Source organism: Malurus melanocephalus, unplaced genomic scaffold (genome assembly GCF_030028575.1).
Source record: "Malurus melanocephalus ecotype Western Australia unplaced genomic scaffold, MMel_1.1 scaffold_0, whole genome shotgun sequence".
Lineage (NCBI taxonomy): Eukaryota > Metazoa > Chordata > Aves > Passeriformes > Maluridae > Malurus > Malurus melanocephalus.
This window is the reverse complement of record NW_026623232.1, coordinates 5,198,018-5,224,787: the sequence shown is the minus strand read 5'-3', so window position 1 is coordinate 5,224,787 and position 26,770 is coordinate 5,198,018. Positions and strand designations below refer to the sequence as shown.

The 26,770-nt window shown below is 40.5% G+C and overlaps 3 protein-coding genes across 3 annotated transcripts; 2 read left to right on the top strand and 1 right to left on the bottom strand.

The window, feature by feature from the left end:
* Positions 1–118: 118 nt before the first annotated feature.
* On the top strand, positions 119–4,568 carry MLH3 (mutL homolog 3). The gene is made up of 2 exons (XM_057374079.1): positions 119–180; positions 1,011–4,568. The coding sequence occupies exon 2, from the start codon at positions 1,079–1,081 to the stop codon at positions 4,427–4,429; it is 3,351 nt and encodes a 1,116-aa protein (XP_057230062.1). The 5' UTR covers positions 119–180; positions 1,011–1,078; the 3' UTR covers positions 4,430–4,568.
* A 3,276-nt stretch (positions 4,569–7,844) lies between these two features.
* LOC130578550 (DNA mismatch repair protein Mlh3-like) lies at positions 7,845–20,685 on the top strand (the record flags this gene model as incomplete). The annotated part of the gene is made up of 11 exons (XM_057374779.1): positions 7,845–7,947; positions 8,595–8,665; positions 9,633–9,737; positions 11,728–11,800; positions 12,450–12,521; positions 13,479–13,587; positions 16,626–16,785; positions 17,548–17,571; positions 17,771–17,852; positions 19,076–19,227; positions 19,966–20,685. Coding segments are annotated over 11 exons (1,038 nt in total), but the record flags the coding sequence as incomplete, so codon positions are not given.
* A 124-nt stretch (positions 20,686–20,809) lies between these two features.
* Positions 20,810–26,770, bottom strand: EIF2B2 (eukaryotic translation initiation factor 2B subunit beta). The gene is made up of 8 exons (XM_057374523.1): positions 26,575–26,770; positions 25,854–25,974; positions 25,162–25,310; positions 24,274–24,437; positions 23,893–23,988; positions 22,909–23,046; positions 22,176–22,242; positions 20,810–21,278 (listed from the first exon to the last, which is right to left on the bottom strand). The coding sequence occupies exons 1-8, from the start codon at positions 26,735–26,737 to the stop codon at positions 21,121–21,123; spliced, it is 1,056 nt and encodes a 351-aa protein (XP_057230506.1). The 5' UTR covers positions 26,738–26,770; the 3' UTR covers positions 20,810–21,120.

Genomic DNA, 26,770 nt, shown 5'->3' with positions numbered 1-26,770 from the left:
CGGGAATGGCCAGGCAGAAGGCGTGTTTCCCGCAGCCGGGCCGAGCTCCCACCCTYCCCGGCCGCTTTGGGCCCAGTCGGTGCGGAAACTACAACTCCCGGCGTGCTCTTGCCCGGCGCCGCCCGCTCGCGGCTGCGTACGCGCCGGTGCCGGCCGCGAGGAGCCCGGCGGCCCAGCAGGGTTGGTCTCGCGCGGCGGCCGTTGCGGGGCCGGCCCGGTCCGGCAGGTGCTGAGGGGGCGAGGGCAGGACGCGGGAACGGGGCCCGGGGCGGCCGGCAAGAGGAGGCAGAGGGCGCTTCAGCCGTGAGGGGAGGGCACGAACAGCGTGTGGTGGCGAGCTGAGCCACGGGTCCGTGCTGTTCGCCTCAGTCCCCGGGGCCAGGGAGCCTCGGGAGACTTGTCGCAGCGGCGGCACCGGATCCTCAAGGAGGGCAAGCAGCCCCCTTGAATACCACTAGGAAACCAGTAGGCACCAAGGGCTGGAAAACAGCGGCTTTTCTTTCGCATAAACAGCTTTCTCTTTGCCTGACACCCATTCCCAAGTCTGCTTTACCCCTTTCCTGGATAAGTAGTAGCAGATGCTATTTGATCAGGACGAAGCATTGTGAATTTCTGTGGGGACGTAGACGTAAAAACAGGAGAAAAGCAGCTTTTTGCCCAGTTCTTGGTGATATTTAYTCTATAATTATAATGAAAGTTACAGTAGAAATCTTACACTTGCACATCCTTTGAGTTTTGCCTCGTACGGTAGGAGTTTGGTTTTGGGTATGTTCAGTTTGAGAACCATGTATGTTGTTAGTGAGTAGCTTAGATTCAGGCTCTGGCCATCTACCCTGAAGGCACTGATAGTGTGTAGTTAAAGCCTGAGCATGAAAGTMTTCACAGAAAAAGCCTTTGAATGCCAGGAAATGTAATAAAAGTGTATTTATGAGGGTGAACTAAATAAATGAAAGTCTTTTCAGGTCTTTAATTTGTATTTCTTTAATGTAAGATTTTTYCTTTTCTCTCAGTGTTTTAAGGAACATGGAGCAGTGAGCTCCCTGCAGTTTCTTGTGTTYCTCATCTATCAAATTTTGACATGATCAAACATTTGGTGGAAGATGTGCGAGCCAGGCTGCGTTCTGGAGTCACTGTCAACTCCCTCGGACAATGTGTTGAGGAGCTTGTCCTCAATAGCATCGATGCCAAAGCAACATGTGTAGCTATCAGGGTGGATTTGGAAGCTTTTAAGATCCAGGTGGTGGACAATGGCTCCGGTATGGGGAAAGAGGACTTAAAGGCTGTCGGAAAGCGGTACTTCACCAGCAAGTGCAGCTCAGTGAGAGACTTGCAAAACTTGACTTCCTATGGCTTCAGAGGGGAGGCTGTAGCAAGTATAGCCAACATGGCCAGTGTAGTGGAAATCTCATCTAAGACCAGCAGGACAGCAAAAACGTTTGTGAAACTGTTTTACAATGGGCAAGCACTGGAAGTATGTGAAGCTGAATTGAACAGACCAAGTGGCGGAACTACAGTCACTGTGTGCAATCTGTTCCATCAGTTACCGGTGAGGAGAAAGTGTATGGATCCCGTGTTGGAAATAGAGAGAGTGAGACAGAAGGTAGAGGCTATTTCGCTAATGCATCCTTCTGTTTCCCTTTCTTTAAGGAATGATGTTTCTTGTTCTATGGTGCTTCAGCTCCCTAAGACAAGAGATGTGTACTCTCGGTTTTGTCAAATTTATGGACTGGGCAGATCCCAGAAATTGCGAGAAATAAATCACAAGTCTGGGGGATTTGAGATAAGTGGTTTTATCAGTACAGAGGGACATTACAATAAAAATATACAATTCTTGTATGTGAATAGAAGGCTTGTTTTGAAGACAAGACTACATAAATTAATTGATTTTTTATTAAGAAAAGAAAGTGTAATTTGCAAGGCAAAAAGTGTCCCTGCAAGCCGACAGGCTAGTTCAAGTCCTGGTCACCATCGCTGTGGGCCAGAGTTGTATGGGATCTTTATTCTCAATGTGACCTGTGCATACAGTGACTATGATGTGTGCCTGGAACCTTCGAAGACATTAATTGAGTTCCAAAACTGGGATGTTCTTCTAACTTGCATAGAGGAAGGAGTGAAAATATTTTTGAAACGAGAGCATTTATTTATTGAACCATCTGGTGAAGACATCAGAGAATATAATGAAAATAATGACTTTTGTTTGCATAACGCTCCAGTTCTGAAGCCTTCAATTCTTGATGAGAAGAGCATCCAAGAAAGTTTTAAGAAAGCATGTAATGAAATTGTGGATTCTTATGAAATGTGTACCTTGCAATCAAAAGATGTCAAGAGGAAATTGATTACTGGAAAAAAAAATTCAAGTCTTATAGAATCAAGTAAAAATGTCCAGGAAACTGAAGTTGCCCCAATTCAGAACACTGCTGAGTTGTCTGGTCCATGTAGAAGCAATAAAGCAGAGATTCCATTGCCAAGCAAAGATGACACAGTTTCTGATTTAATGAAATCAAATACCTCTCAACAGGAGCCAAAATACACTAGCAGTTCCCAAAAAGTGTCTGATACTCATCTGAAACTTTCAGAAAGTTTTCCTTCCTCTTTCAGGGGAGGAACCAGATCAGAAATAAGAGAAATAGATGGATGTGATGACCTGAGGGGTTGTGCAGAGAATAATAGAAAAGATGTGGGCAGCCAGCAAGGCCAAGCAATACAGGAAAGCAATAAGGTTCATAACTTAAATAAGGATGTTACTGAGTCACTGGCTGAGAGAGATGACCCTACTGAAACAGAAGTGGGACATGAAACTGTCTCTGGAACTTCATTGATAAGACTGTGTAATACAAGAAGAAACAGGGAAATGGCTGAAGTGATAGATGGTGCCAGAAGAGGGGCTGTTGGTTCAATACCATTAAAGTTACGCCTTACAGACCTCATAAAACGTGTTATCCAAAGTGAGCCTCAATGTAACTGTGAAGAAGCAGAAACAAATCTTGCATTAAACACACAATGTAGGCCTGGCCCTGTCAGTGCCAAGGATACTTCTGGCCACAAAGTGAATTCTGTGATTCAGTCTTCAAATGCTAAGGGTATTTCCAGTAATACAAATAAAAAATACACAGCTTCTTTTACCAGAGAAGTGTGCATGACTGATGTTAATGAGAGCAAACCTTTGTCACATCAGGTGAGGGGGGAGATAGCTATGCCTGCTGCTACCAATAAAAGACCTTACGAAATATCAAATGATACAGAATTGCCACTGGCAACTTCTTCAGGTATTCCTCACAAGAAAATTGTTATCAAAAGCGCTAGAAGACAGATAGCTGTGCCAAGACCTCAGCCCTCAAAGAAACTGAGCTTGTCCTCACAGCTGGGATCATTAGAAAAGTTCAGGAGATATTACGGGAGAATCAAGTCTACGCTACCAACACCCAAGTCAGAAAAAAGTGAATTTGGTCTCCCACTTCTTAATTCAGAAACTAATGGTGACTTTTCAAAGAATGAGAATGACAATCATGGTAACTTCAGCAGCTGTGAAACTCCACCTGCAGAAGATAGATTTTCTAATAGTACTAGCCAAGGTTTCGCTTCCTTGGAAAAGAATTTATTTTGCAGTGGAGAAATGTCACAGGACAAACGAGCCCTTTGTCAGAGTCCTTTGACATTGTCTGATTACTCTCTGGTTAGTAACAAAAATACAAGTTTTAAAAGATCTCCAGGATCATTATCATCCAAACTGTCCAGAATGAAAACTGATCACAAAGAAGTAGAACAACTTGGTGAACAATTCCAAACAGACTCAAATAGAAAAGATGACCATTCTGTTGATCTGGAATCCTCAAATAATGATTTTTTGTATGATGTTTGTCAAACATACAAATCCTCAGTGGAAAAAGTGAAGGAATGTAAGTCCAGCATTTCTAAGGGGGCTGTGTGCTCACAATCAGATGGTGTGATAGCAGAGTCTATAAAGAGTTCTGTCAGCTCATCACCACTCAGCAGCWTAGAGGGAGAGTATACAGTCTCTTCAGGCAGCGTTTTATCTTTATCTGCTAAAAATGACTGTACTAATATGATCTGTAAAGGTGAAAGTATGTTGGATGAATCCTCAGAACAAAATATGAAAGATACTGAGGCTCCCCACGTGACCTTACAAAGGAATTTGGAATTCTCTGCCGACAACACAAGCACAGGCGATCCCAGGAATGATTTGTGTGATTCTGTCTGGCTGCAAGATTTTGATGCTTTATTGGGTAAGACAATATACATCAATAAAGCTACTGGACTGAGCACCTACAACGCTCCTCCTAGTGAAGGATTTCAAGCTGCCTGTGTTCAAGATATAACAACAATGGCTGTGAATGTTGTTTCAGAGAATGGTAAGAGGGGTGGTGATTGTAAAGATAGGATGAGGAAAAGTGTTCTGCTAGGTGCATGAAGTCTTGCTTGGCAGCACCTGGCTGAATACTGAAATTGTCACTGCCTTACCGGTAATGGCTGCATGGAAAACAGGAAAGTGTTGGGAACTATGGGGACAGTAAAGCATTAACAGTAAAGACATTAAAAGATCTTTTTTTTTTTTTTTTAATAAAATGGTAAAAAGAAATGTCAGCATCATGTCAATTAACAGATAGCTGCCTAGTTTTCAATGGGAATCATGGCATTCTCTGTGATAACAGATATAATTGTTATCACATATAAAGTGAGAAACATGCTTCAAAATAAGTGTACCAGAAAAACAGTGTTTTACCATTTTGTCCTAAGCAGTTGTGTTTCTAAGAATGTGTTGTTACAGAGGCCCTTATGTTGAAATTATCTTTTTTCAAACTGCATACAAAATTTAAAGCAACCCTTAAAAGATAAAAAAAATATCTAATTTAAYTGAGAATGTGTAGTTGCTTCTCCATGAGTTTTGGAAGGCAGGCTGTTCTTTCACTTTGTAGTAGATGTTGAACAGCATTGTAGTGTTTTGATGGTGGTCCTTTTGCACTAGTGAAAGGACACTGCACTATATTAATTTTTCAGGGGTACAGTGTTCATGAGTCTTCACTGATCTGTCTGTTGGGTTTTGACTATCTGTATTTTCCTAATTTGGTTGATCAGAATACTGTCTGTGATAATTTTCCCTTCAAGGGATATATCTGTTTTCAAGTTGCTCTTTGTTCTGTCTACAGGCAGATTTTATGAGTGAAGAGGCAGCTATTCCTTTTGTAGTCTACTTTCTACTGCATAATTTGCTTTTAAAAAGACATTTCAACTTCTTTCTAGATAGTTATGTAAAATATTTGTCTAATCAATTGCCATAGCCTTTGGTTCATTCAATTTTTGTCTGTTACTTTTTTGTCATAAGTCACAGAAACAATGTTGCAGTAGGTGTTTCAGTTGTTGAGCTATTCCCTTTTATGTATAATAATTGATGCCAGTAGTTTTTAATATTTATGGTGTTCCATTGAAGAAAATTTGATGCAAATTTTTATTAAATAAAACTACTTGCAAGTGCAAATATACATTCCTTGACTAGCACTTTTAGTTTCTGTGATATACCCATTTTGTTGCCCACAATGCTGTTTAGTAGCTAGCCAAAGAGATGTAAGATGTGACTTTCTATCCAAAATGTTTGGATAGTGCATGCATGTTTATAAAGATAACACCTCATGTACCCTTGTGCTTTCAGATGATGTATAGTCTATAGGCTTCGAAGACATATTTTATTGCATCTTTTTACCTCCCATGGCATTGTTTTTACCCTTTGCATTGGTGTTACTCTCCGTTGTATCAGTGGTGCCAGTCTGTCTTAACTCTGTCAGTTCTTTGGTGAGGTGTCTGATTTTATTCTTTTCTCAGGTTTAGTTTTAGATGTCCCAAACCTTCACAAGGTGTTTGAGCTCTGGCTAGATCCTGTAGATTTTAGGTTATGAAAGTTCGACAAGCACGTTCGTTCACATGTTTTTGAAGCAAAGGATATTTGTTCTTTTCAGCCATAGGAATAAACRTAAGTGTGTCCTAACATGGCATTCACCCAGGAGCAGAATGATTTCTTCACTTGTAGGCTTTTATTTTACATTTTAGAGTAGTGTCAGTAACCCCATGGTGTTGACTTAGAATTTCATAGTTCAATGATTTATTAAGAATAGCATCTATGACACAATTTTAGGGAAGTTATACTCATTAGCGACAGGTGGAATAGGTAAGAATAATCTATATCCTCTTTTCCATGATAGTKGTGGCCATCTGTCATCTTTTCCAGTCACAAGCCATGTGTTCAACAGAGACGTTAGATTTTGTAGGCTAGACTCGGGTGTCTTTGTACTGATTTAACTGATTGCTACAGGAAAATTTATCAATCTGATGCCTTTTTGAACAATGCATTTGTAGTTGGCTTATATCCCAGCTCAACTTAGTCTTTGTTGTTATGCCAGCTATATGTACAATTTTTGTTATTTACATTATGCTATGTCATTACACTGGTATATCTTAATGACCTAGCTGAGGCAAGTGAAAATGAATGTGCAAATATGGTAATTGTATGGGGTTTGCCTGCATAAAGTATATACACATTATTATCCTCAGCACCTTTTCTGATGTTACTTGTCAGAAGAATCCTATTAGTAATATCTCTGCCAGATCTGAGGTCTCACCAGCATTTGAGCAAGTAAATCCTAACTTTATGAACAATGTATATCCTGAACAAGGAGATACAGATGCAGGAGAAAACAGGGAGATGACTTTATGTCTATTACATGTATAAAATACTGGACTTGTGTTGATATAGATGATAGATTCCTCTGTGAACTTGAGAGATAATGTCTTTTCACGACAATAGCTGTAAAAGTTCTGTCAGAGTCTAAATTAGGCAGCATTCTTCAATTTGCTGCAGTTCACCAGAAACTGCATCAGGCCATTTTGTCCTCTCCTGTGGGTTTTGTGACAATGGAATGCTGAGTTACTTTCCAGTGCTGGGCTGCCAACTGGGATTCTTGAAAGTATTCTCTGTCCCCTAGTATTGAATGACCAATGAAAGTATTCCCTGACCATYACTAGTCCTCTCTGGAATGGAGCCAACAGCCCGGAGTCTATGGACTGGCCTAAGATTTTATAGAGCCTTTTCACATTGAGCTTATCAGCACACAGCTGGTTTTCTTTGGCATTATCACTCTGCCTCTTTTCCTGAATGCACACCCTTAATTTCTTGATAAAAGGAACTTTATTAATTCTTTATTATTTCACAAAGAATAGAAGTCTGAATTGTACCAAAGGAAGGGTGAAATGTTTACTGCTGTGCTGGAAATCTGAGCCACTTTTCTTAATTCTCTTGTTAACAATACAATTCTGTAATATTAAATCATTTCTGGGTGGGYGGGAACATATTGTTGGACTGACTGTTATCTCATGTGGGTTCACTGACTTGTGGTTTTCAGTTTTACAAATTCCTAATAACTGTACTAAGTATTGATAGGAATGGTGATAGACTGAGAGTTTTGCCACTCCCTAATAGAGGGAACTCAACTGTTTTGATCTCTGATAGCTACTATATGCCTCCTTTTTCTTTGGGGAAAACACTTYTGATTGCACTAATTCTGGAAAAAATTATTACAAGTTTAAATCAGCAGCCAGTTTTAAAATATAGTTCTGCAGAAGCTGTGGTAATATTTTTACATATGTTTCCTGAGGCAAGTATTTCTGATAATTTTTACATATGTGTTGCTTTTTTCTCAATATTAGTTTGCAAAATCTGTGGGATACTCTGAATTCTATAGTCTAAGCACATGCTCCTTTATAAGGATATAGTAATTGTAGAGCTTTTAGTAATTTTGCATGCTGTTGATTATGCAAAAGTATAATTTATTTTGTGTTTAGGGTTTCAGTTCAGATGCCATCCCTTTAGAAGTGAGATTGTGCTTCCCTTCCTTCCTAGATCTGAAAAAGAGAAGACTCAGGCAAGCCAGAATCTGAGAGGTAGGGCTAGCTTTCCAGGACACAGTGTTCTGTGGTAAAAACAAATCAAAGAATTCTCCCAGATGTCCCAACAGGAACCCAGAATTACTCAAGGTCTGTTAACAATGGGACTATGTGAGTCATCTCAGATCTAGAACTGGAAAAAAAAAAAAAATTAGGGTTGAAGGCAGGTTAGGGGATACTTATTTACAGGATGAAATACCCAGTTCTTTGTTGAATTATGTCACGAGTTTAAAGAATAATTACCTACTCCCTTCTTTGTACTCATTCCAGCCTTGGAATGTAAAAAATAGCTTCAATCCTCACACATTTGTTTTTTGCAGTGGAAAGGATGAAATAATCTTTTTGGTATGTAACTGTGTCCAGAGGGAGTGGGTAGCTAAACAGGTCTTTCTTTCCCTACTACCCCTCCATCCCTTTTCCAGGCCTATTRAATTGTGCTGCAGCATTTTTTAGGAGTCAGAAAGCTGCACATTGCCATTTCTAGTTAAAGCAGACAGTACAGAAGCCTAGTGTATTTTTGCAYACTCTCCCCTTTTTATGAAAGAAAAAAATGAAATAATACTTGTGTGAGGTAGAGGTATCCACTGAACCTTCTGTTGACRGATGGGTGGTAGTTCCTGTTTTATCTATGTGTTCTTATCTAGATGCTGAAGGGGAGTCTCTCCAGTCATTACTTCTGGAATGGGATAATCCTGTTTTTGTTCCCTGCCCAGAGGTAAGTATTACCTTACATCTCATGCTGAAAGAGGAATAATTTTAGATTTTTGTTATTTTCTGACTTGGGTCCAAAATCGCAAATATAATGATTGTTGCATATAAGTTGTCCAGAGATATGTTACACCRTAGGCCAGTCAGGTTTGGACTGTTTAGGTGCAAGTCATTGTTGTGGATTTATTCAAAGAGAAGCTGCTTTCAGGCTAGTTTTTCATCTTATGTAATTTCYAATCCAAAACATGTAAACTGTCTCTCCCTCTACAGGGATAGTCATCTTAAAAGTTATTGAATGGCAAACGTGTATAAAATACAGTGTCTGCCTGCTTTGTGGACAGAGATAAAATAACCCAGGTTTGAACAGGTTTTAAAAGTGTCTTTGACTATAGCTGTTTTATAGTCTGGCAGGATTACAGCATGTGAAAGGGAAACAATGTTGGAGCTTTTAGAAAAACTTCCTTTGCTGTCATGAGGTAGCATTATCTTTAATCCTCATGTTGTGTGTGTGTAAACATATGTATGTAACCATTGCCACCTGCAAACAATAGGCATGGAGCTGCAAACCACCTGCTGGTGAGTTTCTGGAAGGGAACAGTTCTGTTCAGTCCTTGCAGTGACGTGTGCTCTGATTCATTCCGGGGTAATGCATCCTTTGTAATGTGATCCCCTGAGAGCTCACGTAGGCTGATCATTAACTTCAGCTTTTGATAGGTACTTGGAATCAGCTGGATGCATTGAAATTAACAGGTAATAGYCAGATGGGAAAAAACACATGGGGATAGACACAGAGGGATTGCTGGATGGTTTTTTTATTTGATGTTATTCTTGTGTAGAAAACTTGGTTTGTGGAATACAGAGTTATTGCCAGGTTTTATTAAAGCTAGTTTGTTTGGAATATTCGCTGAATGTGTTTGGGGTTTTTTTTGCTATATCCTTGGGCCTTTCCTTGATCTGGAATCCTGTTTTTACAGATTGCAGTTGATGTGACCAGCGGTCAGGCCGACAGTCTGGCTGTGAAAATTCACAATATCTTGTATCCTTACCGTTTCACCAAAGACATGGTTCATTCAATGCAGGTACAATATAATCTATTTATAGTTTTCACCCTCAAATTCCTGCTCTGGTGTTGGGATTTGAGAAACATTAGAAATGTTTCTACCTGGTAGGAAAGAGATACCCAGGAAAACAGTCAGTACTCCTAATTTTCACAAGTACTAACTGCATTTTTGGTCATGTGTGATACCAGCAGACATGTGTGTCATGCCATATCTTAATATCATCTCATGGTTAATCAGCTATCTGCCAAGGACCCTAAAATCACTTGAATATTTCTTGAATCAAAATCAAGAAATAGCCCTTTTACTGCTGCTTAGATAGATTATTAACTAAATGATAGTTCTAAGTACAGTTTTTTATATTTGTTGTAGGTATTTGCTTAGTTCATATTTGTTCTAAATCTGTGTCTTGCATCTTCCATTTTTATTGACCTTAGAAATTTAATTACTCGGCAGAGTGATTTCAAAAGCAAATTTGATTTAATGAAAAACTTTAAATTTTACCTTAAGATTTATGTCTTCCCTTAAAAGTGTTTTTTTAATGGCATAATCACAATAAGTTTTACTTATTTTACTTATTTACTGCTTTTGTAATCAAATGTTTTGAATGTTAGCATAAAAGCTAATGTAAATATATAGCTTCAACTTACMAATTTGATGGTTTACCTGGGTAGAAATGCCAAAAGGATTCTCTCCCTTTCTTTCATCCCGGTAACATCATACAGGCCCAGCTAGCACTATTCCTATGCAGTCAGGTTGCTGACTTYGAGATTGTAGGTTCTAACTGTGTGAGGCATGGTATGGTAATGTTCATTTCCAGGGTGAGCGAGGATCCAAATGATTCCCTTACATGCGTTCTGAGTGCACAAATTACAGGAGTAAATAAAGTTGCTGTAGTGAACGGGTTATGTTTTTCATAAAGACAGGAGAGGAAAGAACTGCTCTTTAAAACTTACTGAATGTTTTTGTGATTAACTTTACCTGTGTAATGTTTTGCTTTCTATGTTTTTAAGAAGGCAAATCTAGAAGAAATTACTTCCTATCTCTGAAAAAGCTAAATACTGCCTTCAGTACCCTATAGCAATTTTAAGAATCTCTCTGCAAAAGATTAGAAGCACAAAATGTTGTCATGCAACAGGAAAAAAATAAGAATCATTAGTCTTGCATCTCTGCAAAGAAGTAGAGTCATCCATTATTTTTTGCCTATCAGGTGAACAGTGCACATGTTGTAAAACAGTGAATTCAGAGTGAGCTCTACCTATGTGACATTGAGAGAAATTCCCCCATAACACCATATCTGTATATTTGAAACCTAACAATAAGATACTGGAAGCATTGTGCATCCCTTCTCAGTATTCCCTGTTGCTCTGGTTGATTTCTGATGCTTGARGGGAAGGTGGAATCAAGCCACAGGGGCAAATTCTGCATCAAAAAATGAGGGGGGAAATTGCTTCCTGTCTTCTGCAGATGATTAGCAGGTTAAAAAAACATTGTTTGCCTTCTCTTTTGGCGATATCAACAAATCAATTACTCCAAGTCACTGTGTACATCTTTCATTCCCAGCTCAAGGAGGCTTCGTGTTACTATTTAATTCACCTTAGAACCATAGTGGTCATGCCCTTATGACTACCTTTGAAAAAAATTATCCAGAATTTGGGGCTTTTTTGATTGTTTGAAACGTTCTTTTAGATCCAGACTAAACTGTTTCATGACCATTTAGTGGTCATTTGATTTCTGCCAATATTATCTTTTAGCTTAAATAATTTCTGCCCTTTCTGTGTTTAGTCCCCCACTGTATTTATAAAAAATAGCTATATTGCTTCTCAGTCTAGTTCTGCTAGGCTAATTTTTTTAAAGCCTTTTCGGTTAGGAAATATGTGTCTTCCACTCTTTTAATTGTTCTACTAGCTATTTGTTGCTCTTGATCAATTTTGATTGTTGTTCCTTTTGTTTGGCTTCATTTTAAAAATAATTTTACTGCTCTGTAATGATTTTTCTGAGTATCTTACAGGTTCTTCAGCAAGTGGACAATAAATTTATTGCTTGTTTAATTAACACTAGGAATGGAATGGATAAAAAAGCAGGTAAGACTTGTTAACAGCATGAAGCTGAGGTGGCTGTCAAGTGCAGTTGGACTGCAGAGGGAGCACTGTCTTATTTGTAATCTCTCCTTGCCTTGGGATGATATTGTGAGTAGAGGAAAATCTTAGTCTTTACTTGAAATTTCTTGGATCTTCTTTATCTTTATTTTGGACATTGTTGAGTGTTCCTACTGCCTTCAGAATAACGTTATAAAAATAGATTGTACTCAAATTGCTAATATCTTTCAGGCTCTGCTCAGTGTCTGGAAATGTTAATTGTTGAAGCTCTCTGAAGCTGTACAAAAAAGGCATTCAAAAACAGTAGATTTTGTAACATTTTAAAAGACTATGTCAAATAGAACTGTTTGTGGGTGACCTCAGCTCTCATTCTGAAGTTAGATGAAGATGTCAATAGACAAGAGTTTCTGACTCAGTTTAATTACCTAATTTCACCACCAATTTGGATCACTAGATTTCTGTTCTGTAGTAACTTTCTGTTCTGCCAACACAGCCTCCTCCTCTCTTCATTTCTGTGGAACAGGATGATAGTTATCTTCTAAATGTGGCCTTTGGGAAGTGTTTATTCTTCCTGACCTGTGAAGCTGTGTGGTACAAAGTTGCGTATTTCTTTTCTGTTGTGGTACATTTTTAGATGGAAACCTCTTGATTTTGGTGGACCAGCATGCAGCTCATGAACGGATCCGCTTGGAGCAGCTGATTGCAGGTGAGGATCCAGTGGTCTAAGAAAAAAGATAATCAGTGCACAGAAGAGTACAGATGAGCTATCTGGGATGTACAGACCTGATAGGTTATTCATTTATCTGATCCCTAAAAGAGTGAAGACATTCAGTATCTGTAGCAGTCATAATGTTGGCAGCTGAAAATTCTGACAGCCTTTCCAAAAATAGAAGATATACTCTCTAACCGCAGAACTATTGAACTAAAATAGTCCTCACATAATGAAAGAGCAGGAAGACTGATAGGAAAAACAATAAAGAGGAAATAGAACAACATCAATAAGTTTGTGTGGTTATACTGTGAAGAATAAAACATGGGATGCCRAGTAAAGAGCATAGTTCATTTGGTTCCTTTTAGCTGAATACTGTGCTTGAAGCCTAAAATTTCCACAGTCTTACTGTTTGCAAAGGGATAATAGTCTTCTGTGTAAGCTCATTAGCCATTGGTTTCAGTGTTAAAAAGCACAATAGCCATCCATCAAGTACTTAGAAATCATTGACCTTCTCTTACATCAACAAACACTGCGCAGTTCCTGCGAAGTGTTCCAGGAACGCTGCTCCTTTTGGTCAGGTACTGAAAAACCGGTAAAAGCTGAAGGAAAAAATGCTTAATGAATAGTGTTTTAAYTCCATTTATATCTGATTTTGCTGTGGAAAAATTGTTATGTCTGAGTTGAACCAAATATATCTGTAGGTTTTTTTGCTATTTAGGGTGACTCTTTTTTGGAGCTGGTGGGAAAAAACAAAGTGGCATTAACCAACCCTTCCCTAGAGACTGGATGTCTGGTTTGTGACATTCCCAGTCCTCCACAAGTTTCAAGAGAAGGCATTCTGTGGTCACTTTTTAATCCTAGCAGGGGATTACATGCCAAACCAGAGGGTCATTAAGGGTAATGCCTCCGTAAATATTTTAGGAGGGATACTTCTAAATGTTTCATTCACAGATTCCTATGAGAAGGAAGCTGCAGCATGTGGCAAGAAGAAAATACTCTCATCCTCCATCTCTCCCCCTTTGGAGATTGAAGTTACGGAAGAGCAAAGAAGATTTCTACGGTTAGTAATGACAAATAGCTCTAAATTTTTGGAGATGGCTCTGTTGACCAGGAACATCTCTAGATATTGCTGGATTACCATCAACTCAGGAGAAAAGTTGTTGATCTTTCCCGAGCTGAGCTCAGTTGGCTCTCGCTTTGCTGAGGGAAATTGATGTGCTTCTTAGGCACGTTGTTACAACATCTCAAGACAAAACCCTGGGGTGTGCCATTTCTGTGCCTCTGCAACGTGCTCTGATTTCCCTGGGAAAGTAAACCTTCATGTGTGGGCCAGAAGACTGCCAAAGCAGCCTCCAACAGTTCCTCCTGTCTGGGGCTCAGGACTTGGGAGTGCACAAAGGAGTGCAGTGCCCACAGTGTCAATCTAGGTACTGAATTTCCAGGCACTTTTTGAGAAGTATGGGGTATGGAAAGTCTGTATTGTGAATCGTTTAAAAACACATTCCTTTTCCCTAGGTGCCTGCCAAGAGTAACTAATGAACACTGTTTCCCAAATGTTTTAGAATGATGGCCTAGTTACAATTAGGATATTTATTTTTTTTTTATTTCTAGAGTTTAGATACAGATTTATTGTTGGACTATTGCAGACCTACTGGACACTAATTAAAATTTCTTTTCCTCCAAATCCCTGTCTGTCACCTGTTACATGCATTTGTGGGGTTTWGTCAGTGCATTGTTCTGAATTTTCAGATGAGGTTCTATCAGTAGTACCTCATCACTGCTCTTCTTTTTTTTTTTTTGTGATTCCTGTGGCAAGCTCAACAGCTTCTGATTCAGTCCTTATTAAGATTGTTGCCTGTTACAGGGATACACTTCCTTAGTGTTGTTCACAGTTCAGTAATATTTGGACTCCTTTATTGTTCCCCCACTCAATGATTTTCTTGCTAACGTCACAGTATTTGTAATGCCTCTTGTTCAACTTTGATTTATCTTTGCACTCATCTGTGAATATGTTCCATTTCTGATAAATCTATTCTAGAGAATGGTTGGCTAAAATTGAGTATAATATACCAAGTGAGAGAATCCCATTGATTCACACAGTAGCTTCGCAGCTGTGCCCATATTTTCTGGTTTTTATGTCCACATCTGATATTTTGTCTGTTTTTGTGGCTACTGATGCTTRCATGAGCTGCTTGTCTGTTGATGGTCATGGCAAAGAAACACAAAGTTGTGGGTTGTTTTTTTTGTTTGTTTTTTTTTTAATTTGTGCTATTTATGTAGAAGCCAGCCAGAAGTAGATTAAATTACTCCCGATAATTTGTATTTATTTGTCTTTAGGAGCGGTGAATTTCATTTTTCTGCCCATTTTTCATTCATCCTACTGATTACATTCATCATTTTTCTACTTGTTTTGAATTCTGATTGAGTTCAACTTTGTCTCTAAGTCTCAGTTGACCTAAATAATTTTGTGCTTTCTACAAATGTACTTGCTTGACCATGCCTCTTCTTTTCCACATCATTAATAAACAATCATGAAGATACAGCTTAGGACTCATGTTGAACAGTGAGCATCTGCTGCCAGCATACCTTGCTTTTGTAGTCTCTAAATCATAATAGGTGTTGCTTCTCTATCCATGACAGCATTTTGCATTTCCTTTTTTRGCTACTTTTAAGATGTGGCATCAAAGGCTTTTTGAAAGAGCYTATAAATTCTGAGAGCTATTTTTTTTCATCAGCTAAATCACAAATATTCTCCAAAATGAATAAGGAAGTAAATAAAAAAATGCATGTGTTTCTTCTCAAGACACTGGTTGAATATTCAGCACAGAGGGTGACACTTGTGATTTTCAGCAAGAAGCTTACTTATGCTRGCTTATGAGTACTTTTATTGTGTGACTTGATAATTTTTCCATTTGTATTAGCAGTTCATCCTTTTGCAATTGCTCTTTATTATTACTAAAAAGTTATGAATTAAAAGTATTATGTGAAGATCTAAATTCTGTAGTTATTTTCAAACTGTGACTGTATTCTATGCTAAAATTTGGTATAATGAAATAAATTAACTTGTCTAAAAGACCTTTCACTTCAGCTATGCTTGCAATTTAATAGTTCAGCTGGACCTCTGGTTCACCTKCAGCTTTGGTTCATTTGTCTACTAAGCATTGTAGTAATGCATTGTTCYGTTGACTCTCTTGAACTTCCTTCTTTATTTTTTCCCTTAGTAATAAAAAAAGAAGAAGAAAATAGAAAAGCCCAATTGACTTCAATAGCTGCTTGCATTTTGTCATTTCATTCACAATGGGCTTTTTGTCTTTCTGTATGCTTGCTGAAGGCTATACATGTCTTCTTTTTTTAGTAGAATTTCACAAGCCATCTTCATATGGAGGCTAATAATCKTATTATTCTCATGACTGATTTTAGTAAGTTTAGATTTGCTTCTTTTTTTTGGTACAAAGAATTTCTGTTCTAGAACTAACCTTTACCACCTTTGTTTTAAGTGAATATTCCTGTATTAATAAAGTATATATTGTTACAGTTGTTTTCATTTTGAACGTAAGTTCTCACCTGTCTGTGAGGTCTCATTTTTGTGTGTATTTTTCCATCCACAGGCTGACATATGTCATAATTAACTGGAGGTTCTTTCCTGTGTTCTCTTTGCTTAACAGGATATGAAGTTCATTGAACTATCATAAATTTCTTACAGTATTTTTTCCATTTTATCTTTTAAAGAAGTCTTAATGCTGTGTAATTTCAATATTTGGAATATTTATATGTTAAATCAGACATCTTGTGCATCTTCAGAAAAGATGGATTTGTAGATTTAGAAATAAAACTCTCCACATAACACAGGAACTCTTAGATCTTGTGATTGTGGAACATGAAAAATGCACAGTTGATTGGAGTGAAAAAACATGTCTGAATGTAAGCTGGAAGGGCAAAATTGGAATCTCATGATGCATGGATTTTGAGATGGGAAACTGTTACAGGAAGTAACAAAAGGAAACCATATATGTGRACTACAGAAATATTTACATGTGCTGTGGAGTCATAGATAGGGTGGTTGATGTGTTATTTCTGCTGGGTTTTTTTTTCCCTCAGATGCTGCTACAAAAATTTGGAGGACTTGGGTCTTGAATTATCATTTCCTGAGACAAACAGCTCCTTGATTCTTGTGAGGAAAGTGCCAATGTGTTTTATAGAAAGAGAAGCCAATGAATTACGACGGAAAAGACAACCTATTGCTAAAAGTATTGTGGAGGTAAGCTGTGGATCTGGGTGAAGCTATGATAGTAGGTCTTGTTCTGTGTTAATGGCCCAGGGTATCACAGGATCTSTGTTGTAAGTGAGAGAATGAAGTCGCCTGGCAAATATGTGTGCCATCACTTTTAGTAACTAAATAGTCCCACAACTGAAATCACTGAATTATAACTGAAATGATAGGAGTCTGTTTCAGACTTGGACTAGTGGAGAAGCTAAGAAAAATTGTATATAGCAAAGATATTTCAACCGTTTACTGCACATGGATGCTTGAATGGACAGTAAATGCTTGAAGGAACAGTAAAATGAAAAAGTCCTAACATAATACTTACGTATCAGCAATATTACAGCCATTTCCATGAAGATGAGCATTTTAGCAGATCTATTCTGCAGTCCTTTTTATTTTACTTAGATCTGATAGCACCTGTTCAGGATTGATTATAAATTCATGGCATTTTAGACATCAGAAATGAAATACACATGATCTAATTTAATTACCCGAAGAAGAAAGGGCAGCTCTTCAAAGATAATATGCATGCATGGTACACTGAGGTATGAATTCTGTTAAGCCCATTCTGCAGGTTGGAAACATGGGAGGTCAGGACTTCCACCTAGATCTTTTACACTGTGGTCWGTGTACTACCAATGGCATCACTTTTCCTGATTCTGGCAGTTACACAGTAAATTAGACACAGATGTGAACAAAGTAGGTTAGAGGGATGGGAGAAATAGCAACTAATGACATTACCTTTTTTCTTTCTAGGAGCTTATTCAAGAACAAGTTGAGGTGAGTTGCTGTCTGCTTCTAAACTTGACTGTAACAATCCAAAGCTTACTGTGTGAATCAAAGGGAGCGTGTTGAGCTTTAAATGAGAGTGGGCTAGATAATCCAGTAGCTTTTCCTAATTTTTAATTTCCTTTGTGTTACAGTTCTTCTTTTTTCTCGTATTAAATGGAAAGTAAAATTATGTTCTTAYTGCTTTTAGCTAGTGCAGACCACAAGAGGAGGAGCACGAGGGACACTGCCTCTGACGTTTCTGAAGGTGTTAGCTTCCCAGGCCTGTCATGGTAGGTACTTTTCTTTCATTCTTTTTTTTTTTTTCCCAAACTTTTCTTTCTACACAATATCCTCCCCAGCACAGTGTCTGGCTGTGTTTGCAGCTCTTGTAGGTTTAAAGACTRTGTATTTCTTAGGGATAAGGAGTTAATGCTCCAAGATAGGACTGAGGGATAAGCAACACTCCCCACTTGATTAATGTAGGGGTCTAACATACTTTCCAACCTTCATGTGAAACAYACAGTTCTGAGATGCATTCACTTGTGCAAGCTCTAAACCATTCTAATAACAGCTCTAAGAGGGGGAAGGTGCTGGAATCTGCTTGAAAGCAYGCAGGAAAGAACACTTGGCCGCTCTTCCCAAATTTTTAATTTCCTTTAAGTATCACAAGTGGTAGTTTAAGTGTACCTGCAACATTTTAAGTATTTTTGGTAGGAACGCAGTAAAAATTTACATGTTCTCAGGGAACTTTTGCTTTCTAGCACGTGGCAATGAGCAGGCCTTACTAGTACAGACTGCAGCCTTTCGTTGCAGTTCCTGTGCCATATACAGTATCAGTAAGATCACACTGAAAGGGCAAACRTGAACCAGGAGTATCTGTTTTCTCAAGTGCATTTACAATTGCCAGTCAATATATTTTGGGATTTTTATATCTAAAGAAGTCTGAAGGCTGAAAGGCAAATCGCAGATGGTCTTGTGCATCTGTGAAGGCTAAAGTTTGCAAGCACCTCTGAAATAAATGTTCTGTGTAAATTTCCTCTGGATGCTTTTAAGTGCTCACTTGTGAGAAAGGACTGGCTAGTGGCATGCCAGAATTTGTCTCAGAAGTGATAGCTGTCAGTGGCAGCCATGAAGAACCACTAAAGCCTATGAAACTCATATTAGCTGTTGTCTTTAATGTTTTGTGAACTGTTTGCGTCTTCACCTGTAGCACATACACAAAAAAAAGCAAAAAAGCCCATTTGCTGCTTGCAACATTACTCGAAATGCCAAAACCTAATAATCGTAGAATCCATCAGACTTGGTGAAAGTTTAAGTCATGGAAAGCTGATCCTTATACAGCAGGCTGTTTTAACTGACCTAAGCCCCAAGTCTGTCACACTYCAGCCTTTGGGTTGCCTTTGCAGCCTCTGAGCTAATCTTTGRGAGATGCCTTTTCACTGAAAACCATAGCTGTAGAGAGAAGTGGAATCCTCCTTGGCAGCACATGCAAGAATTTGTATCTCTTTTTCAGGAGCTATTAAGTTTAATGAGCATTTGACTTTGGAGGAGAGCTGCAGGCTTATTGAAGCTTTGTCGTCTTGCAAGCTGCCCTTCCAGTGTGCACATGGAAGACCTTCAATGCTGCCTCTTGCAGACATAGACCATCTACAGCAGGAAAAACAGGTACTGTGTGGGACACACCTCTGGTAATCTGTTCTGGATTATCAGAGACACATCATATATGTGTTAGAACTACAATCATCCAGTTTGAAACCCTTGCCAYTGGCCTTATATTACTTGACTTTTTACATATTGTTATTAATAAATGAAACTTTAGGACATAAATCATCTGTCCTGTAAACACTTTAGCAAGTACCTTACCATATATTATTTGAATGGTCACACTGATTTAAATAGTGTCCTTAATGTTAAGCATGCATTTAAAGTGTTTGTAGTTTTTAAGTGTGAAATCTGGAAACCATGGAAATTGTGCTAGTGGCAAAGATGCTAATTAAACAAATGCTTATTTTTCCCAAAGTTTACAATGCTATAAAATRTGGAAAAAGCACAGGAATAKCAACATTTCTTATAAAATCACAGAATGGTTTGGGTTTGAAGGGACCYTAAAGATCATCTAGTTTGAACTCTCCTGCCATGAGCAGGAACGCCTTCCACTAGACCAGGTTACATTTAAATTACATTTWAATCAGGTTATATTTACATTTAAAACAGTCATTGCTCCTCCCTTTTGCTATTACTGGGCTTTATTGTTATTAAATTGGATTCTGTTGAAAGTCAGGTRGGACTTGGAATTAGATGTTAAAAGAACTTGGGAATGACTGTATTAGGGCAAAGAATATAGAAACATTGAAGCTTATTTACTCACTTATGACTTGTGCTTCCTATTTTTTCTCCCTCCAGCCTAAACCTAATTTGACTAGACTGAGGAAGATGGCACGAGCATGGCAGCTATTTGGAAAAAAAAAGAACCTATTTAAAAAAAGTTAAGACTGTAAACTGCAACCACTAGAAGTGCTGGTATGATCCATGAGCCCTGTTTTTAGACCACAATATCCTGTGGAGCCAAGTTCTGAGCCAGCGCAGTCACCAAAGCTCTCTTCRGAGTACTGACCTAAGAAGCAGAGACCAGCCGAGAACATGGCAGGAGGAGCCCACCTTTGTAGCCTGGAGAAGCATCTTAAACATTAAGGAATTACACTGTAAGTCTGGGCCCTATGTCAGTGCTGGACTGTTGGGTGCAAGGAGTTGCAGCCATTTGCACTTATGAAAGCAAAGCACTTTTTTTCTGCAAGCACAGCATAATTCTGCATAAYAGAGAAAGGAATTTTAATTAGTGTATCTTATAGTACTTTGAAAATTGGAAGATATTTCTTAATAAAGTTCACCCTAAATTCACTCCTTGGGCTCATGGCAGTGATTGAAATGAGGATCGACCAGCTTCATGTATAAAGGCCAACTTAGAATCAAGAAACATAGGTAATGAATGACAGATCCAGCTGCTTACTCCAGCTCCTTGCAGTTTGTGTTCTTGAGTGAGAGATTTCTAAATCCCCATATTAGACCGGCAGAAATAATTAAATAGTTAAATATCCATTTTGAAGACAACCATTGATGGATTCCTACTCCTGTGCATGTGAAAGCACACTGTAAAGGCTGCAACTGCATCATGCAGTGAATGCAGGCAACTCACTACACTGGTAAAACTCCTGCTAGTTAAAGAAACAAAACAACTGCAYATGAAAAATGTGCTTAACAGTGAGATCACTGTGAACAGCCTTTATTCCAGCCGACTTTGAAGTAACAGTTTGGTTGTCCCAGAATTACACATATGCCTTGCTATTTAAAAATCARAGTGGGTTAGCAGCTCCACATGGTTTCTGACACAGCACAGAGATGAAACCTGTACAAGAGCTCTGTCTTTTCTTGCTTTTGGGTAGGAAATTCCCCACTGGCTCYCCCCAGCAACCTGTCTTTGCAACAAACACTTTAATTAGCTGTTTTATCTTTCTAAAGAGAAAGATGGGAAAAGTCTGAACAGTGATGTACTCCACAGTATTAGAGTTCATAGTCATCTGGATGGTAGAGCTCGCTCATGAGGCGGTAGATGTAGGAAGGTGCATTACCCCCAATGTTAGAAATGAAGAGAGTAATGAGCTCTGGAGGAACGTAGTCAAACACTGGGCAGTGAACATTGATCTTAGCCAGGATCTCCCCTGTAAGTGAAAAGCAGCAATATCAGTCAAAGTAACTCAAAGTACATTTAGCCTTCTACACGCCTTCCTGAGTCACTAAACAAAGTGGCTATGCCCATGCCACTGTGAAGTCGGTACTTGAACATCCTGAATACTTTCGAACTTCTTGTGATGTCATTGAATTACAGGTGTATAACCATCTTGAATGAAAAGCAAAACACTCTGGTAATTTTTGCTGGTAGAAACCCCAAATCCTTCTCTGATATAGATTGACTAATTGCCAAAAAAACATTACCAATATTTAATACAAGAATCCTGATACTGACARAGTTATTATTTAAAGAAATGCTCAGAAGGCCAAAACTAAAAACTGGTGCCAAGCCTGCTATCTTAGGTTCAAAAATCTTTGCCACATAGAAATGGGGCTTTAAAAGAGACTTTGAAATGGGCTGAAAAAAAGAGACTGAAAATGGGCTTGGGCACTGATGCCTTTCGAAAGATAGTGCTTGTGTGGGAGGCCCACTGCAGATACTGTGTTTCAATAGCTGTATCACGTAACAAAAAGTTTCTAGAAGTTAYAGCACAGAAGGGAAGTTTCCCTTGGTGTTGGGCATCTGCCCTGTCCCATGGGAAACTGCAGCCTACCTGGCATCATTATCACCATCCTATAATAAAACACTGTTTCAGAGCAGAAGCAAAACTTCAAAGGCAATGTTCAAAAGAAATCCTTTTTCTATAGTTTACATAATATACAGTTACTTATAAAACTGGATGGTTCACAGCAGTTTTTTCTGCAAAAGTAAAAAAGGRTTTTCTGTCTGGGATTATAACATAGTATGACATTTAATTTTTTGTATRAGTTATAAAAAAAATATAGTCTGAACCAGTTTGACCAGATGTGTGAAGAATAACCAGTACCTTCTGTGAATGGCAGCACTTCCTGTGGTGACACAAACTTGTGGAATGAATCTTCTTCATTAGGGAACTAAATGAGAAAGAGTAGAGGAAGGTCAGGGAAAAAACCCTATCTCATTAACCTGGTGCAAACAGATCCTGCACTGAAAGGAACTAATGCAGAGGAAGATGATTTGCCAGGTGATATAACCCCTGTTTACAACAGTCACACAGTGCCTGCATCTGGAATCTAACATTTACAGGTGAAAGGGTTTTTTTCTCAAAGCTTTTAGAGCCTTCTATGATGTGGCTGCCCTTATCAAAGCCTAGTGAACCAGAGCAGTGACCTCCTCAGTCTGCAGCTTCATCTGACAATACTGAAAAAGTACTGAGTGTAATAAAGTTTTGAGTGTCTCATTCTACATTCCCCACCTTTCAACATTAATGGTATAAATTGAAATCCACYGTGGTTGAAGAAAAATAAGTGTGGCAAGTATGGCAATAAGTCTCATCAGTCTAGGCAGTGATCTACTTCTGTATACCCAATGTACTGCTTTGCACATGAGGCAGAGGAYGGTGCTTCAAGTAGACCCTGAGGTGTGCCAGATCGGGGTGASGATCTCCTACCAGAAGCAACAGTGCTAGATGGAGATGCCTCATTTACTGACCTTGCCTTGGGACAGATGGTACTCTCCACCCTAAGCTCCCACAAGTAAAAGCCTCTGCAGGTGCAGTCCTGAAGAGCTGCTGTACTTACCTGCGGTGAAAGCTTGAACATGGGGGCACACACGATGAGTGGAGTGGAGTGGTGTTTAGCTGCCAGTGCCAGAGTGTGAGTCCCACTCACAGCAATCAGGGCGCCATTGGCCAGGATTGTCTTTGTGCCAATGATGACCTTAAAAGGGCAAATCAGAATTGGAAAGCATGTTCACAGCAAAGTGGGGAAGGAACACTTCCTGGCTTGGACCTGACAGATGGGCTGGAGGAGTACCATATCAGTACATATCAGCCAAAGGCTGAAGTTACAGAGTAGCTGAATGCTTAATCTGTTTCATCTGGCACTGGCTGTGCACTGAGATGTGAGTCCAGCTCTGGAGGGGCCAGCACAGAGAAATTCAGAAGACAAATGTACGTTCTATTGCAGGGAACACCAAGCAGAAACTGGGCTGTGGTCCCCGTTGTTCTACAAACATACAAAGTAAGCTTTGTACAAATAACTTGACTGCTCACTGCAAGAATTGCTTTACAGTAAAATGAGAATAATGTAAAGCAGCTTAAAATATATGAATAAGAATTGATGTGGCTGCATTTTAAAATGTTGCAAGTACCTTTTTTTTCCCTTTGGGGTGCCAAGTTTTCATCTCTGTGAAAGAACAAGTCTGTTTAAAAAGACAAACCTTGGTAATTCCCTTCATCAGTTATTTTCTGTTTCAGGCAAAGGGGTGTTTCTTCCCTTTGAAAATGCTGCTTTCTGTTCCATCTCCTTTGAAAATTGAAGTTACTCCTTTGAGGCTCTCTTGTAACTGTTAGCCACTAAGCCAGAAAAACCTATCACCATGCAGTCAGTCATCATACTGCATGTTCCACACTGAATCTCCACCCCAGCTAAGATCAGGGACTATTACAATTTTCAGCCTACAGTGAAGAAGCACCTCCATTATTGCTGGAACTTGCAGCTGTTTTGAGAGGCCTGAGCACCCAAACAGTCACCAACTCTCTCCCCTAGTGGAGTCCTCCTTACCTTGTTGACTCGAGACATGACAGCAAAAATAGCTGCATCACTCATGACAGTAGTTTCAATATTCTCTTTAGATAGTCGGACAGCCATTTCATGTCCCTAAAAAGAGGGAGAATSCAATTGGTTCTCTGTGACACAGCTCCTGCAGTGCACTTGTACTGGTATCAGCACTCAATTCTTGTCTGAACTGCAAAAATACCAAGTGACAGAACTCTAATACAAGTATTCAACTCAAGGATGCTGGGGTAGGAAAACCAAGTTGTCTCCAAGCTCTCAGCGGCAGAGAAGTTTCCATAATGTTCAGCTTGATTGCAGAGACAAGATTTCAGTAAGAATGCATGGGACAACATGGTACTTGGAGAAGACAGYCAGCCTAGGCCTTACCTGGCAGAATGGTGCACACTCTGCCACGATGACCTGGAACTTCCTCTTGCGAGCAGCTTCCTTCAGGAATGCCTCAACAGTCCGTGAGTAGCCAATGGTCATGATCACTTCATTGGAGTGGATGTGCTCCAGGGCCTGCATGGCAATGTTATCAGTGGTGCCCTCTGTAACAGAAGAAAGACATAGGTATAAAAGCAGCCAGCAAAAGCAACGTTTGTGCTGCTAGGATTGTCCTCTAACAAGATCATTTTTCACTAAAGCAATGTTACAAGCACTGGTAGAACAGGAGCAGCTTTTCTGCCCATACTTTTTGCCAGTGGAGTGGGACCAAGAAGCTGGCCCTTGAATGCCCCATGCTCCCTAAACTATACATAGAAATAGCTGCACTGAAAACTCCATCATGAGGGGAGTGGATTGTGTCAGCGCTACTCCAGATAAACATCAGGCCCACAAAACTTCAACAGTTTTGTAGTTCAATAGTGGGTCACCTGGGCCTCAGAGAGTCAGATGCCTGATCTGTCACAAGTATCAAAGAAAAAGAAAATTGTATCACRGTTCTTTGTGACAAGGGTCAGGTTATATGCGCACAAGGATTAAATCCAACCTTGGCATATTTTTTACACTCTTCTTCAGAGTACTTGAGACTTCCCAGAAGACCAAGAGCACAGGCTTGCAGCCCCCCATCCTGGTCTATCCACAATCTACTCATCCCCCTATAAGCCAAAGAGGACTTAAAACTAAACTCTGGAAGCAGCAGGGCTTCATTCTCTTAGTTCCTTCAGATTAGGCCTCCCAGATCCTTACTGTTTTCTTTTCACATAGAAAAGGGGGAAGCATCAGTCCCATCCCACAAGAAGCATCACTTGAGCAATTCAGACCCATCCATACCTAGCTCAATCAGCATCTCATTAATAGCTTCAATAACATTAGCTCTGAGGGAGGGGTAAGGGGTTCTGAAATCTTCACTCAGTCCTCCAGAAGTCAGGAGTTTGTGCAGGGATTCTTGCTGATCACTTTCCTCGCTGCGCCCATGAAGCCTGTGGAGAGAAGTGGAGAAGGCCTCTTCAGACTCAGGAAAAAGCACAGGGCCACAGCCAGGCTGAGCACTGTCCCCAAAGTGCAGTACACCTGGATATAAAGAGAYGGGATGGAAAGCCACACACAGAAGGCACACCATGTCACACTAAAGAGCTTCTCTAGCTGTCTTAGCACAAAGACACACAAATATCTGCCAGACAGTGCCTACTTAAACCATGTGCAAACACTGTTATCCACAGACAAGAAGCAGGCTCAAGGCTACTGCTCCAATAGGATGGACTTCTCATGGGAATAGATGGAGAGAACAGCCCAAGGTTAGGGCACAGACTCGTGCACCTAAATCACATACATCATTCTACAGAGGAAATGTCATCATCCACAGTAGAAACAACAGGGTTTCTTTTGGTGTTAAATTCCCTGAATCCCTCTTTCGGAGAGGTGGAAAAAGGAGATGATGAAAACTAAAGTGGTTTCACAGAAGCAACTTAAAAGGGCAGTTCTGGGCTTCCAGAGAGATACAGGGAGCAAGAAGGGCAGTTTACCTGCCATATTCCTCACGAATGACCTTCAACACTCGTCGCACCATGTTGCCCACGGTTGTCTCCGATGGCTGTGCTGCTGTCATCCTCTGGCCCTCTSTCCGGATCAGATCCATGAGCTCCCCTGAAAGATGGGAGGGCTTTGGTTATTGCTGCCCAGAGCAAGCCGATGTGAGCATCAAACCAGTGCACCCCCTCAACATCCCAGGCCCAGCAACCGCTCCAGCACAAGGGCTGCAGCACCAAGAAACAGCAGGAATGTTGACAGAGAGCCCCTCACAGAGGAACCCGTCCTAGTGGTGGGTTTTGCAATCGGAAACGCTTGGACACAACGCAGTGCATTTGGTCTTTCCTTTGAAATAGGAAACCACCGATGGAAAAGTCTGTGCTCGGTCCGACGCCGCTGAGGGATAGCAGGGCAGGTCCTCAGGTAATGCCTGAGCACAGCAGGCTGGGAATGGCTCCGCCGCGGCTGGACGAGCCCTGGGAATCCGGTGGTCGCTGCTAGCAAGACTGCAGCTCCCGCGGGCCGCAGGGCCAGCAGCGCTGCACCGGGCCTGCCCCGGCCTTGCGGGTCCCTCCGCACCCCACAGCTGCGAATGGCGCAAATGCCCTCCCGCGGCTCCCGCGCTGCCGGGCCCCTCCKCCGCCTCGCTCCCGGCGCTGGGGGAGCCGCACCCCCCGGGGAAAGCGCCGCGTCCGCCCGCCKCCGCCCGGCCCTCACCGGCCCGGCTCCATCGCCCGTGCCCGACGATCTTCCGCAGCAGCGACAGCGTCTGCCGCGCCGTGTCCTCGGAGCGCGGCCGCTCCCCGCCGCGCCTCAGCCGCGCCGCGAAGGCCTCGATCTGCTCGGAGAGCTCCGAGCCGCGCTCGGCGGCGCCCGGCATCGCGGCGGTGCTTCCCCTTCCGCCGCCGCTCGG